The following is a 15901-nucleotide window of genomic DNA, read 5'->3' as shown; positions in this document are numbered from 1 at the left end:
GCTATTGACCGATGTATTATTGAGCTATGTACGCGAGCTTTTCCACCAAGATTGCGTAGTGTAGATGATATGGCCAACCAACTGCTACGCGTACGCGACGCGCCCCCTGTTGGCAAGCTCTGGGGACATAACTTCGTCAAACGCCAGCCACAGCTCCGTACGCGTTTTAAGCGTAGATACGACTACCAGAGGGCTAAGTGGGAGGATCCAAAGGTCATTGCCGAGTGGTTTGCGCTCGTACGGAACACTAAGGCTAAGTACGGTATTGTAGATGACGATATCTACAACTTCGACGAGACTGGGTTTATGATGGGTATTATCTTCGCGGGCATGGTAGTTACGACCTCGGACGGCCTTAGTAAGGCGAAACTAGCCCAGCCTGGTAACCGCGAATGGGCAACGGTAATCCAGGGAGTTAATGCCCTCGGTTGGGCCATCCCTCCTTTTATCATCTTGGCCGCGCAGTACCACCTTGCCAACGAGGCACTAAGCAAGCGCAGGAGAGCCAAAAACACGTGTGCGGCTTGGAGGATCACTTACTGTGCAGGATGCACACGATCTACTTGACCAGAAGGCCGTGGGTGGGGAGGCAGTGGAAGAAACGCAGCCGGATGGTAGTGGTGTAGGGGGTGCTTGTACAAAGGTTCAATGCTGTGGTGTATGCGGCAAGCCTGGCCATAATGCACGTACTTGCCAGGAGGCTGTAGAATCGTCTGATTCGGCCGTTTCTGATGTAATTATAGTTGGGTTCTAGTGTTGTTATGTTGCAATTGAGGATAGTTGTTGTAGGGTGGTGGAGACTGTACGACTCGCTTATATGTACGACTCGCTTATAATATACGTTATACCATCAATGAATCAGTTAGACCTCTGAAGTTCTTTAAATCTTGACCAACCACCTGAATTATTATTAGCCTTAATAATAGTTAGTATGCTGTTAAACAAAATAGAGAGGCGTTTGGGGATAGCGGGCAGGCCTGTAGTGATAGTGTACAGGCCTTTAAAAGACCCGGGGACCCTGAAGTCGAGAGGCTTTAAAAGACTTAAAGATACTTACGGGCTCTAGAGGTTCACAGCGCTTTGGGAAAAGCATACGCCTGACTCCGGATATCAACAGTTACATATACACAGTCTCTATCTGCGACATGACATTCTAGATCTAAACGCACATTTGATATAATCATGAAGAAAGCTGTGAGCATCCAATCTGATACATGATTGTTATGGCACAATGTCCCTCCCAAAACAGGCTTAACATCTCTCCAGAAGTCTCTCCCTCCACCCCTCATCATAAGACTTCCTTGCCCACAACCTTCTCTGACATATTTTCGCCAACAGAAACGTATGCATAGCCTCCCCCACACATTTCTGCATCTTCCAACCTCCACACGAACGAAAAGCTTAGAAGTGCATGCCGAATGTCCTCCGGAAAAAAACGCGCACCCCAATAAACTGCCGTGGTAACCAGGCAGAAGATGTAAAGAACCGCTAGTACCACAATCCTTGAAACTACCAGGAAAGTTCCAAGGCCTCTCAGGAAACTGTTGTTTAGTTCTATTGAAGCATCGTATCGATGAAGTTGGATTGATAAGCTACCGGCTTTGGCATAGGGTACAGTAGTGGTACAAGCTGGGTGTGAGGTGGTTGGTGATGAAGCTGGGATTGATGAGGGTTAGAATTGAGATTGGTGATGATGAATGCTAGGATTGATGACGATGAAAGCTAGGATTGGTGACATTGAGAGCTGGCAGCATGTGACGATGAAAGTTGAGATCGATAAAAGACATCAATAAACCTTTCATCACCCTGGCCTTGAGCTTAATCTCTAACCATTGGGTGTGGCATCTTGTGGCTTGCCGACGTTCCGTTGGTGCCAGATGAACCCTCAAACTTTGTGTCCTTGCTGCTTTCACCGTCTTGATATAAAGAACTTTAAGGTGTTAAATGGTCAATTGATGGTAAGCTATGGTGTAGCCCTACTGTCAGGTCCGAATCCTCTGACCTAGGTAACTAACTGTAGCCGCATTGGTCTGGTAGCGTCATGGCATTAGATGAAAGCTCCGATCTCTCCCCAGAAATTCCGCCCCTTCCAATACTGTTATCGGATTCCGCCCCCTCCCTACACTGACATCAGATCAGCACCTTCCAACCCTGGCTTCACTCTCTGCCTTGTTCTCTCCACCTTGCTCTCTCCGCCTTAGTATTCTCCGCCTTAGTATTCTCCGCCTTATTATTCTCCGCCTATTCTACAACCCCGTCACTCTAGGAACTTCTCATCCATCCTTTCCCTTCAATTTTTAATTCCCCTCTTCTCTCTCCATCTCGTCCCCTTCTCCAAACAACCTCCTCCAACCCAATCTTCTCTCTCCAACAAACAAAGCCGACAGGTACCCGAGACATTCAATCAAAATGCCTTCCGGACAAGTTCTCAAGAGCGTAAGTGTATCTGCTTATTATTACAGACAGTTCACCACTAACTTTATTTGTAACTCCGTATACGGCGCGTAGTCTGTTCATCGAGCTCTACGACGACATCATCTTCCCAGCCCAGCACCACGCAGTCAGCTCCATGTGGCTCAACCTTCTGGCCTTGTTTTTCTCGAATTCTGATAGGTTTGCATTGGAGCGCCCGAGGAACTCCGGGGAGCCCCGGGGAGCCAAACTTACGAGTGCGCGTCCTCTCTGAGGGCAACCGTGGTCTCGGGACTGTCCTGTTGAATGCGAAGCCGCTGGATCCCAATGAGGGCCAATCATTGAAAGAGTCTGTTTGGTCGAACTGGAGATCTCAGCTGGAGGATCACGTCTCTCGTGCGTGCGGGTGGTTGCATGTGGTGGATGAGCAACTGCATGATGCCGTCAACATTGCGCGCTTTGGGGCCATCACAATTGGCAGAGAGGTGCAGTTCTTCGAGTGCATTCCCGGGGGGAGGCCTGCTATTCGGGCATTTTGACACGGCGAGGACGAATTGCTGGAATTCAAGGCTGACGAGGCCAAGATCATCGAGATTTTTGACGAGATTCGGAGAATCAGCCTGGTTGGGTCGGAGGAACGGGACTTGAGACGGCTACATCAAACCATCGATTGATCATTTAACCCCCTAAAGTTCTTTACACCTTGCTCTACTTCCGGTGATGCTCCTCAGCCTCCTCACACTCCATCCGATGCTTCCTCCAATCCCTCTTCTGGCACTCCCCACTGCAATACCTGACCTTCAAACACCTCCCACACTTCTTCAACGCCAACCCCTCCTCCTCATCCTCCACCTTCCCACACGCCCTGCAACCCGCCACCCTCTTCTCACCACCCCCCGCCAACCCTCTCGCCAGTGCCGGGTCAATGATATCCTCCACCAACTGCGAAGCATAAACTGGGCTGATCGCCACCCTAGTAGAATACCTCGCAGCAGTCTCATCCCACTCCGGCAGCGGGATGAAATCCGAAGGCAACTTCCCCTGACCACAAGAGCAAATAACCTGCTCCCCCTCCTTCAAGCTCAACGGAACAGTCTTTTGCCCTTTCTCCCCCGAGGAAGTAACATACTCACACGTCTTGGGGTTATGTTCCCAAGTTCTGCACCTCTCAACAAAGGCAGGCAAAGCCTTCTTCCACATCTTGAGCTCTTCGTCATCGACGGTGATGGTGCAGCATTCCAAAGTTCTGATCAACAGCAAAAAGCCCTCTAGCTCCTTGCTGTCAACCAAAGCCTTTGTGAAAGGAAGAATAGCAGCATCCAAGACGACCGTGGCATGGGGACAGTCAAGCCGGATGGCGTTGACAAAGAGCAGCATGTGAATGCCGCCATTCTTGGGGTCCGAAATGGCAAAGAGTCCTGTTTGTCCTCCTTGAAGACCAGAGGAGAGCATAAACATGGTGAAGAGGGACTCCTTGAAGTTGAGACGAGGGGAAGGGCTGAGACCGGTGTAGTTGTCGTCTTGTGCGTTGACCTCCTCGCGGAGACGGCGCTCACGTCCCGAGAAGACGAGGGAGGTGAGGGTGGTCAAAAACTTGATCCGGGTATCCTCATCCTCATCTTCGTCGATTGACAGAATGGGAAGGTTGTCAAGGTTAAGGTGTGGGATGTTGAGCGTAGCCGGGATCCCAGATGGCTGAATCGCTGTTGACGGCAGGATGTGCGTGTCAAGTTGGGGCACATCCAACGGCTTCACCAAAGAAGAAACCACCTCAACATAGTGTGACTTGCGTGCCACTCTTAGGGCACACTTCTCCTTGGAGACAGGAACTGTGAAGATCATGGGCAAGACCAACTTCCGGGCGCCAAAGACCACTTCAATGGTGAAGGGCGAGACTTGCTCCATCTTGATGGGCACTGACTTGTTTGACAACAAGGTACGCCCTTCATCCGAGGTGATATCGATGTGCCCGATGATCTGCAAGACAACATCCGCCTTGGCATCCACCGCATTTTCATCCAGCTTAGCTGTAAACCATGGAGTCATCGAAGAAGGCACCTCTGATTCGCCAAGCTTCTTGGTCGCTGACTCAACCGATACCGTCTCATTTTCGAGGAGCCACTGCCCAGGAAGTACATGTGTGACGAGTACACTATCGATGGGTACTCGGTGAATTTCGCATTGAGGATTGCCCAGCACCGTTTTGTACGCCAATCGGTTGTAGAAAGGGTCTGCAGTGCACAGCGCCACACTCTGTTTGGATTGTTGGAAGCCCGCCAATTTCTCCATAGGGACATATAGCGACACCACTATATCAGAAGACCCGGACCATTCTTCTTTGTCTTCATCCACTTTGCCTGGGACGCCATCCTGGTCAGGCGAGTTGAACTTGGTGATAGAGCCGAACGCTAGCTGGTAGTTCGTGTATTCGACCTCGGCTTCCGGGATTGTGACCTTCAGAGGCAGAGGAATGCCTTCGTCTCTGGAACACTGGGCTACCGGCTTCCACTTCTCCGCCGGCACAGTAAACGTAATCGCCACAGAGTCAAGCTTCTTATTCAACTTCAAAGCCGGCTCACCAGACAGAAAATCCCCCGTATATGCGGGGTTTCCTGACTGTTCAGGCACACCGCAAATGCCCCATCCCTTGATGTGAGGTTCCAAAGTCCTGGCACGAAAGTCCGCAGGCAGCGTTTCATATGGATCCAACACCCTGCGAAAGTCCAAGCCCAGTCTTTCGCACAGAACCTTGAGGATAGCTGCAGCAGTGTTGAAGTGGAAGTGGTGATGCGGCCTTCTTCTCTTGCTGTTGTCCTGGCTCAACTCATAAGCCTTGAAGATCCTACCAAACACCCCTTCAAAGAACATGATCAAATCCCTCGCCTCCATAGTCAACTGGTCCCTCTGCCCCTTAACCTGCAAAGAATTCCACTTCCACGCCAGCCTCGATTGAATGCCCCTCGGTCTCTCGTCATCAGCATACCTCTCACTGAACGTAGCCAACACCTCATCCACAACCGCCACACTCGTCGAGTTAGTCCAGTACTCCCCCGGGCTCACCCCCAACAAAACCGAAAACGCTGACGTGTACCCCTCCAAAATAGCCTCATAATCCTTCGCATAACACTCCGTATATATCGTCGACGAAGGCACCCTCTTCAACAACACCAACCCAGCAACAAGCACATTCAACACCCCCTTCTCATCCCCCAAAACTCCCGTGTCAACAACGTCAAACTCATTCGGCGCCTCTCCCTCTGCATACTCCTTCTCGTCCAAGACCAAAATGTCAAACCTAACCTCTCTCCTATGCCAACACGCCTCCAACTCTCCACAATCCTTGTTTCTCTTCAACGTCCAGCACAATGAGAAAAAGTCGGCCGCCGCAAACCTGACCGTGACCCTCTTCTCCCCAACCGCCTCTCTGAAGGCCTCCAACCAATCACCCCACTGCATCCTCGCCGTCTCGACAATCCTCTCCTTGATGTCCTTCTTGTCCGCATTCTCGATTCTATATGGCGACAGTGGCGTCAACGGGGCGTTGGCAGAGGCAAGATGGAAGCCGATCAGTGGATCGGTGGGGTATTCCAGCACTCGTCTCTGGTTCTCATCGCTAGCTGCCAAAGCGGCAGCGAACACTGGGTTTGGTTTCTTCTCATCCTGCTTCTTAACGGTCGCTTGCCAGTTTTCCTCGGTAAGCTCAGTCAGCGCTTCCACCAGCCCGCCTACTGACAATGGCGCGCAAGATCTCGCGCTGGAAGTGACGACTGCCTGTCCTTCTTCACCATAGGTTTCTTCCTTGTGTTTTTGGGAGCGTTCCAGGATGGTGTCGAAGTTTTCGGTTGCTTCGGATGTGGTGTACTTCGACCAAACGTCTTTCACGAATTCGAGGGTCCCAGAATCGCAAAAGCGGAGTTGGCTGTATGGGCCAGCATACCAGGCGTCGAGGGAGGATGCAAGGTCAAAGAGCTTCTCGGCCTGGGTCTGGAGGGCGGTGAGGTTGGAAGGGGTCAGCCAGGCATCGTAATAGATGTTCCAGGCCTGCTCAGCGGTGATTTTGGAGTCAAGGGCGAGGGTAAAGAGGAGGATATTTCTCGCTGTTGACCCGTTAGCTTTTTGCTCTTCAAGCTGCAAGGATGTATCGGATGCTGACCGATCTGGTGAACCCCTTGCTCGCCCTCCGCGCAAGCCGTGACATCAATGCTTTTCCTTTGCGGCAGGCCTTTCTCCGACGCCAAAGTGAAAAGAAGATGATGAGCCAGATCTGGACCGACAACACACAGAATATCTGCTGGCAAGCCTTGGGGCAGGTCGCCGGTGAGGCTGATGGCTGGTGTGATGTCCACAGAGGCGAACGACCCCGCCATGGGCTGGTGGGTGGTGGGAGTGAACATTCTGTCTTGTCTCGCAATTCTGATGCTGTATTTTCTTGCAATTCCGGCAGGGGAAGGGAGCAGATATTTCGAGGATTAACGAGAAGGAGAGAGCATGTCGCGGTGTTTGCTGTGTACACTCATGATGTTGTCGCTGACAGCGCAGATGTGAGCTCAGAAATCTCCAATGGTGGGGCAAAGCCAATCGCAAAACTGTGCGCGCGCACTGTGCTCTTGAGCAACCATGACATTTGAGAAACCACGTTTCGGTGTTCAGTGACAGAGCGGGTGAGTTGAGCCTAAGAGCGCCTGTCTCGTGCTTTATCAGGTTTTGAGCACTTTTAATTCTTGAGCTGTTCCAGTGTTTCCCTTATGTGGTGCGAGGCGGCCGCCAGCCAACTCTAAAAGCCCACTTCAGCCCGGTTCCATCATCAAACAAATCAGAGAGGAGAGGGTGAATTAGTGTTTTTGTTGGCATAGGCAGTAGGGTATCTGTGATGGTTGGGACCAGATCTTTGGGGTTTGGAAGAAGATGCCGAGAATTTTATAGACCTTGTTGAATTTACCACTTGTCATGACATATGTCTTGCGTGCTTTACGATCACAGCCCCTGTGCAAGAAGGTGGACGGTGCCTATGTGACCTTCTTGGTTTGAAATGTGTTACCGCGGTGTTAAACATACTGGAATAAGGACAACTGAAATACCTAAGTTTTCCCTTCATCTTCACCAAAGCTCAAAGCTCTTGTAAAGAGTTCCTACCATCACCTACCCACCTACGCAGTCTCATAATGGCTCCGAAGTTTCGAAGCACACATGCATGTTAGGTAGACACATGAGACAGAGTACGTATTGCAAGACAGAATAACAAGCTCAATTCTTCTCTTTATTGTTGCTACCAACATGGGCAGACTAGGTAAAGTATCTATCCACCCCCGACTATCCAAACTGCGCCTATCAGCACAACAGCCACCCGACAAGTCAACATGAAAAAATAAATAAACAGACACAACAGCAAATCAGAATCACCCCACCCCCTCCCACAACCGAGACCAATCATCCAAACCCATCGCCCACCCCCCATCCCGTAATCTCCAAGCCCTCACCCCTATTTTACACTAGCCACCATGAAGCGACATTAAAGTACACGTTATAAATGCCTTCATAAGCAGCAGAAGCGAGCAAAATAGGCAAGGCAATAAATCTCAAGAAACAAGAATTATACGCTTCTTAGTAGGAACAAACTTCCAACGAAGATATAAGATAGCACAACGGACGCCCACGCCCGAGAGCAAAAACCCTTGTTTCCAGCCTTTGCACATTACCCCTTGGGACCAGAGAGAAGAGATTGACAAAAGAAAAGCAGCAACAGTGCAAGACACAAACAAACAAAAATCCCAAATGATAATCCAAATGCCCAGTCAGCCTGCCTCACGACCCCACCAAACCACCAGCCTTGCCAGTTCTATAACCAAACCAGCCCGGCCCAGCCCACACACGATACAAGAGAAAACAAAAAGAGATACAAGAAAAGGCAGATATACCACATAGAAAGCAATGGCAAGAAAAAGGAAAAAAGTATTGCTCAGTAGTAACTTGGCCCGAGCCCCCATCGAGTTCTCAGTTCCCCGAAAAGAACACATCCCCGCCCGGCACCCCCATCCCATTCATTCCCCCAAACATCCCCATCTGCTCATACTCCCCTTCAGGATCAAATTTGCCTCCCAACGTCGACATTAACCCCTGATGCTGCATCCCCATCGAACCCGGCACACCATGATGCCCACCATGATCCAACTGCACCGGCACGACCAACCCATGCGGATGACCACCCTCCCCCCCAAACCCAATCAACATGTCATTATCCAAGCTCACAAAACCCGGCATGCACACCCCCGTCGAAACCGGCTGCTGTTGACTGTCCCCATCCTCAAAAAACCTCCCACTCGTCCCCGTCGGCGGCGGCGAAGAGCTACTCGACAGCTCCGGCGGAGTATGATAACTCGCCGTGCTCTTCGCCGGAGACCCATGTCGCCGAGGCGGCACAAACTCCTCCCCGACCGTCCCCCTCCTCCCTGAAAGCCTGGACGAGGCATGGCTGTAATTGCTCATCGCGCTCGGACTCCTGACCTGTTCCTCCATACTTGATGTCGTCCCCTTATACATCGGATGAACAGGCGGCATCCGCGCATTACTCAACCCACCACCACCCCCACCGCCCGGCGGTCCCAAACTCAAACTCCCCGGATCCATCGTCGCAGTCCCACTCCCCCCATTACCACCCCCTGTCATCGCCACATCCAAAATATCCGGAAAGTCCTCCTCATACCCCCTCGGCGACCCAACACTCGAGCAACTCTCACTATACCCACTCTGACTACTCGCACTGCTCATCTCCTCCCCCCCGCCATCCTCCTTCTTCCCTTTCCTAACCCTCTCCTTCTTCTCCCTCCTCTCTGTTTCCCCCCCGTCCCCTCTGTCCTTCCTCGGCCGCCCCCTCTTCACCACCTTCCTCACAATCCCATCAAAAGCCCCAATGCACATCCCCCTCTGCCGATGCCTCGTCAACGCATCATGCCTCGCAAAGCTATTCCCACACTCACACGGATAAGGCTTGATCCCTGTGTGAATCTTGGCATGCCTCTTCAAATCATGCTGCCTCACAAAGCACTTGTGGCAGCTCGGACACTGATACTGGCGGTCGTTCAGGTGCGTCTGGACATGACTCTTAATATTCTCCTTCCGCCCGAACCGCTTGTTGCACTCCTCGTACAAGCACACCCACTTCCCATCCGAAGGGTCAGGTCCCTGGATATACTGCGCAATGTCATCCAGCGTGACCCCCGTGTCAGTCTTTGTCTCCTCAATGTTGATCGACGCAATCGACGCCGCAGACGCCAGAGAAGCAATCGACTCCGTTCGGCGGTGCTGATGCAACGACGATGGATGAGGCGAGCTATGACGCGACAGACTCGCCGCCGTAAGCGGCATGTGCCGCAGCGTCGCCTTCTGTCCATCACCATCCAGTTGACCACCACCACCCGGGTTGATCATACCCCCGGCAGGAGCCGTCCCAACCGAACCCCCCATCTGCGGCGCCATCGTTCCTCCCCCTGCCATCCCAAAGTGAAACCCATCAAAATTGTGCTCAATCTTGACAAACTCGGCATTCATGCTCCGCATGTTCATAAACTCTGGCGTCAACCCCTGCTGCATCCCACCACCATACCCCCCCATCACCCCTCCCCTCGGCGGCGGCGGCGTCTGACTGACACCGCCAGCAGCAGCAGCAGCAGCAGCTTGCTGCTCCGCCTGCTGCCTCAGCTCCTGGAAAATCCCCGAATTCCGATTATTATGCTTATTCCCCCTCACAGGCTTGAGCGTCTCCTCCATACTCTCATCATAATCATCGCGAAACCTGCTCGGGATCTGTTGCTGCTGCTCTTGCTCCGCCGGTATCTCAGTCGGGGTCGGAGGAAAACTCTCATTGTCCACCCCGGCAGCCCACTGGTTGATCTCCCCTCCCGCAACAAACTGATGATGATTGGAAGGTGTCACCGGCCGATGTTGAAGGTCGCCGCCGTTGTTCATCATGTTCTCAAACTTGGCCACCTTATCACTAATCCCATTGCTTATCCTGCGTGAGTTCCTACGGCTCTGCGCAGACCCCGTCTCCCCCTCCGAAATCCACCCACCCTGACCCGTGCTCGCAGGACTAGAATCGGGAAAAGTAAGAAACGTCGGCGTGGAAAGCGCGCTATCCCCCTGGGCGTAAAAGTCAAAACTCCCCCCACCAACGTCGATCCCACTGTTGCTGCCAAACGCGGCCTGGTTCTTCATCATGCCCATCGAGTTCATGTAGGCTTCGTACGGTAGGGGGCTCATCTCCACCATTGGCGCAGGGCTGGCCAGGGCATCGACGAACCGCTGGTTGTTGGGCGTCACGTTTGGCGATACGAGAAAGGCGTCGCTGCTGTCATGGAAGGACTGGAACGAGTGGTTGGACGAGGTGTCGCTGTGGTCGGTGCCGGACGTGCCAGGACGCGACAGGCTTTGTCGCTGCTGGTTCTCTCGAAGGATTTGCTGTGGTGTGGTGGGAACGGCGGGGCTGGAAGAAGAGACTGGCGGCATCGCTGCCATCTGGTTGCTGTACTCATGTCGGGCAGCGAGATACTCTTGCCGAGCAGAGGATGATGTGGGCGTCGTGGGCACGAATTGCTGCTGTCGTCGAGTATCCAGGCTCAGACCTCGTCGATGGGCGATAGGTTGGCGTTGTTGTTGCTGCTGCTGGGAAAAGTTGGGCAGTGGCGCGATCTTGACGGCTTCAAAGGCTGTGGGTGTGGAGATTTGTCTTCGGTGTTGGCGCTGGCGCGGGTGCATGCCGCCGCCCGATTGAGGAGGATTGGAGAGCATTGCAACGGTAGAAGTCGCGTGTAGAGTGGTGTATAGATCCCGTGAAAGATCACGACGTGGTGGTGATGATGGTATCGAGACTGGATGATTGGCGTTGTCAGTTTTGCCCAGCGTGGCTCTGCGGGTCCACCGGGGTAAACATTGGCCCCAGGACCAAGACAGCAAGGTGCCTACCTCTCAGCGCAAGTCGAACAGCAGGCGGGCAGGGGCAGTTGGAGCCGCGCTGTCGCTGTCGACCTCAGTCGACGGCGAGCGTGCGCGCGAAAAAGAGACCTGTTGCGCCGGCGATGAGCCTGGGCGGCGGTGAGGGTCGCGATGTCGCGAATCGCGAATTGGGCTTGGTGTATATTGGGAGGCAAGCAAGCAGGCGAGCGATGCTGGAATTGGCAAGGCAAGATGCTTGAAGGTCTCGTGGGAAAAATCTGGAGGTTGGGGAATTGCAGCAAAAGTATGGATTTGCTGCAGCAGATGGTTGCTCTGCTGGGATGCTTGGGACGACGAGGGCCCATGATCGCTGTTCCAAGCTTTGTTTTCTTGCCGGGTGCTTGGCGTTGCCAGGGACAACAGCGAACAATGGCTCTCTGTCTTGCCGAGCCGAGGTTTCCATTGGCTGTTTGGGCCGCAAGTTGCTCCATTCACTAGCTGCCGCCGCTAGCGCTCTACCACTGAGATCTCCCCGCTAAAATCACACGGTCCAGTCCAGTCGCCCACACCTGGCCAGTACTGGCACAGCCCCCGTGTCCCATTGCCGCGCGCTCTTTTGTATTTGCAGCAATTGTCTTCTCATTTCTTGATGAGATTTCCAGTGGAGTCCAAATCAAGATGCAGATTTCCAGGGGGTCCATGATGGGTGCTAATGCGTGTCTTTTCCAGAAATCTGCAGGGTCACCTCGCCATGTCTTGGCTCACATCACTTTTGATCGCTGCCTTGGTGCTTGTCCGGAGCCCTGGCCGCACCTGGCCTTGCTTCGTGCACTCCCGTGGTTACCAAGGTTTCCTCGACAACTCTCTAGGTACGAGGCTGAACGATGACGGCCATTAATACGCCATGATATCGCCGTTCCATTTCACATATCCGCCATTGGGAAGGTCCGTGCCCGAGGCAGTGCCAAACCGTGCAACCACCGAGACCAGACTGCTCATGCATTCGTCCATGTTTGTCGTCGCCCGTCCACTCCATCATCTTGGTTTGGAGGCATCCCGGGTGGACAGCTAACGTTTTGATCTTGGAACCTAGCTTCCCCAGGTCAATGACCATGGTCCGAGTGAGCTGGCTGACGCCAGACTTAGAGATGCGGTAGCAGACATTTCCTCCTGTGTTGTCCGCGACGCTGGCAAAGTCTGACGACATGGTGATGATCCTTGCATTTTCTGCCTTTTCCAGAGCCGGGAGGAATGCCTTGGAGGCGAGAAACGGGGCCTACCACATTAATCTTGAAGTGGCTGAAAAGGTCATCGGCTGTCTGTTCGGTCAACAACTTCTCGTCCTAGGTGTTGTATATGGCTCCGCAATTGATGAGAATGTCCAGCTTCTCACCAGCAAAACCCTTGGCAGCGGCGTTGATGGACTCTTCATTGTCATAATCCAGCTCGATGCTTTGCACCCCGGTTCCCTCGAGCTGTCTCAGTGTCAGGATCAGGAACAGCAAGGCTGTCGGTTGAGGGCGGCCCCACCTCACCTCAGCAACCGAGACATCGTCTTTTGTCTGTGGCCGGTATGTTCCAAAGACTTTGTAGCCTTCCTTTAAGAACCTGGTGGCCAGCTGAAAGCCGATGCCTCCATTGGCGCCTGCTGTATTGTCAATCCAAGTGACTCAGAAAGATTTGTGATACGTATCATCTTACCAATGACTAGGACTGTTCTGTAGACATGTTGGTTCTGTAATTGCTGAGGAGAAAAGATGGGGAATGAGATGTTGCAAGTCGACCGACAACCCCGCATCAGCGAGGGCAACACTCGGCTGAGGTGAGGTTATATGCCAGCCGGGTCCCGGAGATTATTTCATCGTATCACATCCCTTTTCCTGGATCCAATATCCAGAAAGAGAGGGGACAAAGTCAGACGAGGGCAGAGACGAGGGGTTCAACGCCGCCCTGTGTTAGCTCCGGGCTAGGAGATTAGATAAGATAAGATCATGGGTGAGAGACGTCATGTCATTTTATATGGCAAGAGCCAGGGTAACTTTTGCTGCAGGCGCTGCCTAATTCTCCTGTTTCATAGACTGTGTGGGGTTGGAGAATGCTGTGCGTTTCACCTTTCATCTCTAAAATTATCTTCCATCACCCGGCCATCAACCGACCATCATGTCCCGACAGCCATCAACATCTAAGCCCGCCTTCCGGAAATGGATGGGTCATCCAAAGGGCTTTGTCGGTTCAGCGACTCCCTTTCGAGGGCCATTGAGAAGATGGCTTGCACCATGGCCGCGGCTGACAAATGCTGCCCTTTTTGACCTTGTCAATGGAACAGGTTACACCCACAACTAAAAGCCCAAAATGTATCCTCAAGGATGGCTAACGAGGTCATCGGAATAGACACAGCATCTTCCTCACAACACCGAGAAAATCAAGGGAAAAAACCTACAGCTCGCCCAACATGGCTAACCAAAAGACGGAGGATATCAAGGATCTAAAAGCCTTCCGCTAGATGCAGCGGCAGCGACTATGGCGGTTGCTGACTTCAGGCTGGTCAAGGTTCTTGGCTGGGGTGGTTTGGGCGTGGCCAGTATGTACGACGCCGTTGGCAAGGACAACAAAATGTTACGGGTCGTGTGCAAGATTGACATCTTTCCCCATTACCCGTGTATCCCCCGTGAGGTCAAGGCCCATCTCATGACCGCGGGCGCGAAACACGTCATGCAGCAGGTTATCCTGCAGGCTGAGGGGGGTATATCTGATGCCGCGATCAACAGACTGGGAAATATAACGAGGCAGACAGCGGCTGGGGTGGATATGACTGCGCCTACGTCTATTGATAGCAGGGGGAGAAAACGAAAACGTGATCCCAAGGATGGCGATGGCGATGATGATTTCGAAGTGATTGAGGCGGTGCCAATTGGCGAGTTTGATGAGCTGGATTTGAACGAAATCAAACACGACATGAAAGTAAACGCGAGAAAGAGCTGGATGCGAACCAGAGGGTGCTGTTTATTCAGTTTATGAATCGTGGCCGGTGGGACGATCATATCTGCAGGGCTGCCATGACCGGGAGGCCGTTCCCGACCCTGGTTTTGTGGCAAGTGTTTGATTGTTGTAAGTTTGCGAGCTGAAATATCCCCACTGACACTGACTTCTAGGATAGTATTTCGCGGTGTGATAGGGATGGCCTATCCCGAAGCCTTTATGCATTTGGACGTCGACCCGAGCAAAGTACAGGTCCCCGAAGTATCTGAAACAGCAAGAGGTCTCAGACCACTCGAGCCCTACGATAACAGAGACACGATGGTCCATTATGACATCGACCCATTGAATAGTTAGAACGACCCTCCTCTACTTGTCACAATAGAATGTCTAACAAATATCCACAGTCTTGGTTGATGAGTTCGATGCAAACGAGCACAAACTTGCTCCTTTGACTAAAGTAGGCTATCCCTCCCCCAGTGTTCTGGCATTCTGGGTGATGCTGATATCTTTTAGATTGCAGATTTGGGCCTGATCCACATCTACAACGGGAATACCAGCGCCTGGGACTACTGGAATTCGAGAGGCACAGGCAAACAAGCAGTTTACACACCTGTAGGGCCCCTTTGAACATGATCCACATGGCTTACTGCTGACAAGGAAAGGAACAATTCTCTGAAGAATGGGATTACATCAACGGAAACCCAAGAACGATCAAATCCGAGACGGCTGGAAAATCCAACTGGTGGACCAACCTGTATCAAATCGCACTTGTGAGTCCAACGGAAGATCATCACCAATGTAACTACCAGCTAACATTTTTCTACCACAGGTAATCTGGCAAATGGTGTCCCTCTGTCACGCAGAACTTCCACCCTCGCCTGAAAAGATCACGATCAAAATGCTCGACGGCACCGAAACGACCGCATATGGCTTTGGTGGCTACATCCTCAACGACAAGAAGTTCAAGCACATCGACCGTGACCTCCGCGAGCTGATCAATCAGTGCATGCTTCATGTTCCCGCCAAGCGCCCGACGATGGAGCAACTTGAGAACCATCTCCGAAGCAAGACGAACATACAGGGCGTGGACCCGCAAAACCAGGAACAGGTGGAGGGGCAGAGATACTGTGAATGGCTGTTCAGGGGGACTCCGGCGCCCAAACCGGCGCAGCCAGTTGAGCACAAACTACCGGCTGTCCTGAGGGGTTGGACGGTCAAGAATGTGGTGGAGCAAAGATTTGGTTGGAGACGCCCGAGGAGGCAGCGAGAAGGAAGGCGCTGAATAAGGCTGCACAGACGAGGCACATGAACCCGGGGAGGGTGCTGGCAAATAGGTTTGGGATTGTGAGGGAGGTGAGGAATTTATGGGGGGATTATTTCAAGAGGAAGTGAGGTTGTTGACGGACGGACAACTGGCGGATAAAGGAGGGGAACACTCACCGAGGACATGATTCGGGTGCTTGGTGCTTTGGTGTCTGCCGACCTTGTCATGTTCGGGACCGAAATGGGCACCGGAGCCTTATAAACAGCGGCCGTCCGGTATCTTTGCTGGCAGTCGCTTCTTCCCGAGTCGCGAGGATTG

At 52.6% G+C, this 15901-nt stretch overlaps 4 protein-coding genes across 4 annotated transcripts; 1 reads left to right on the top strand and 3 right to left on the bottom strand.

The window, feature by feature from the left end:
• Positions 1–2712: 2712 nt before the first annotated feature.
• QC762_511900 (uncharacterized protein) lies at positions 2713–6930 on the bottom strand. Its single transcript, XM_062891589.1, has 2 exons — positions 6566–6930; positions 2713–6509 (listed from the first exon to the last, which is right to left on the bottom strand). Exons 1-2 carry the CDS (start codon positions 6804–6806, stop codon positions 3121–3123), a joined length of 3630 nt encoding a protein of 1209 aa, XP_062742246.1. The 5' UTR covers positions 6807–6930; the 3' UTR covers positions 2713–3120.
• A 1473-nt stretch (positions 6931–8403) lies between these two features.
• ACE2 (Metallothionein expression activator) lies at positions 8404–11196 on the bottom strand (the record flags this gene model as incomplete). The annotated part of the gene is made up of 1 exon (XM_062891588.1): positions 8404–11196. One exon carries the CDS (start codon positions 11194–11196, stop codon positions 8404–8406), a length of 2793 nt encoding a protein of 930 aa, XP_062742245.1.
• Positions 11197–12683: 1487 nt separating this feature from the next.
• On the bottom strand, positions 12684–13316 carry QC762_0081840 (uncharacterized protein; the record flags this gene model as incomplete). Its single annotated transcript, XM_062883914.1, has 2 exons — positions 13042–13316; positions 12684–12985 (listed from the first exon to the last, which is right to left on the bottom strand). The coding sequence occupies exons 1-2, from the start codon at positions 13136–13138 to the stop codon at positions 12684–12686; spliced, it is 399 nt and encodes a 132-aa protein (XP_062742244.1). The 5' UTR covers positions 13139–13316.
• A 544-nt stretch (positions 13317–13860) lies between these two features.
• QC762_511883 (uncharacterized protein) lies at positions 13861–15601 on the top strand (the record flags this gene model as incomplete). Its single annotated transcript, XM_062891587.1, is given in 6 exon segments — positions 13861–14301; positions 14313–14448; positions 14516–14668; positions 14840–14931; positions 14982–15089; positions 15149–15601. 6 exon segments carry the CDS (start codon positions 13861–13863, stop codon positions 15599–15601), a joined length of 1383 nt encoding a protein of 460 aa, XP_062742243.1.
• Positions 15602–15901: the final 300 nt, after the last annotated feature.

The sequence above is a fragment of the Podospora pseudocomata genome, chromosome 5, assembly GCF_035222375.1.
Source record: "Podospora pseudocomata strain CBS 415.72m chromosome 5, whole genome shotgun sequence".
In the NCBI taxonomy this organism is placed as follows: domain Eukaryota; kingdom Fungi; phylum Ascomycota; class Sordariomycetes; order Sordariales; family Podosporaceae; genus Podospora; species Podospora pseudocomata.
The sequence above is the reverse complement of the archived record's forward strand: the minus strand, read 5'-3'. Positions and strand labels throughout refer to the sequence as shown.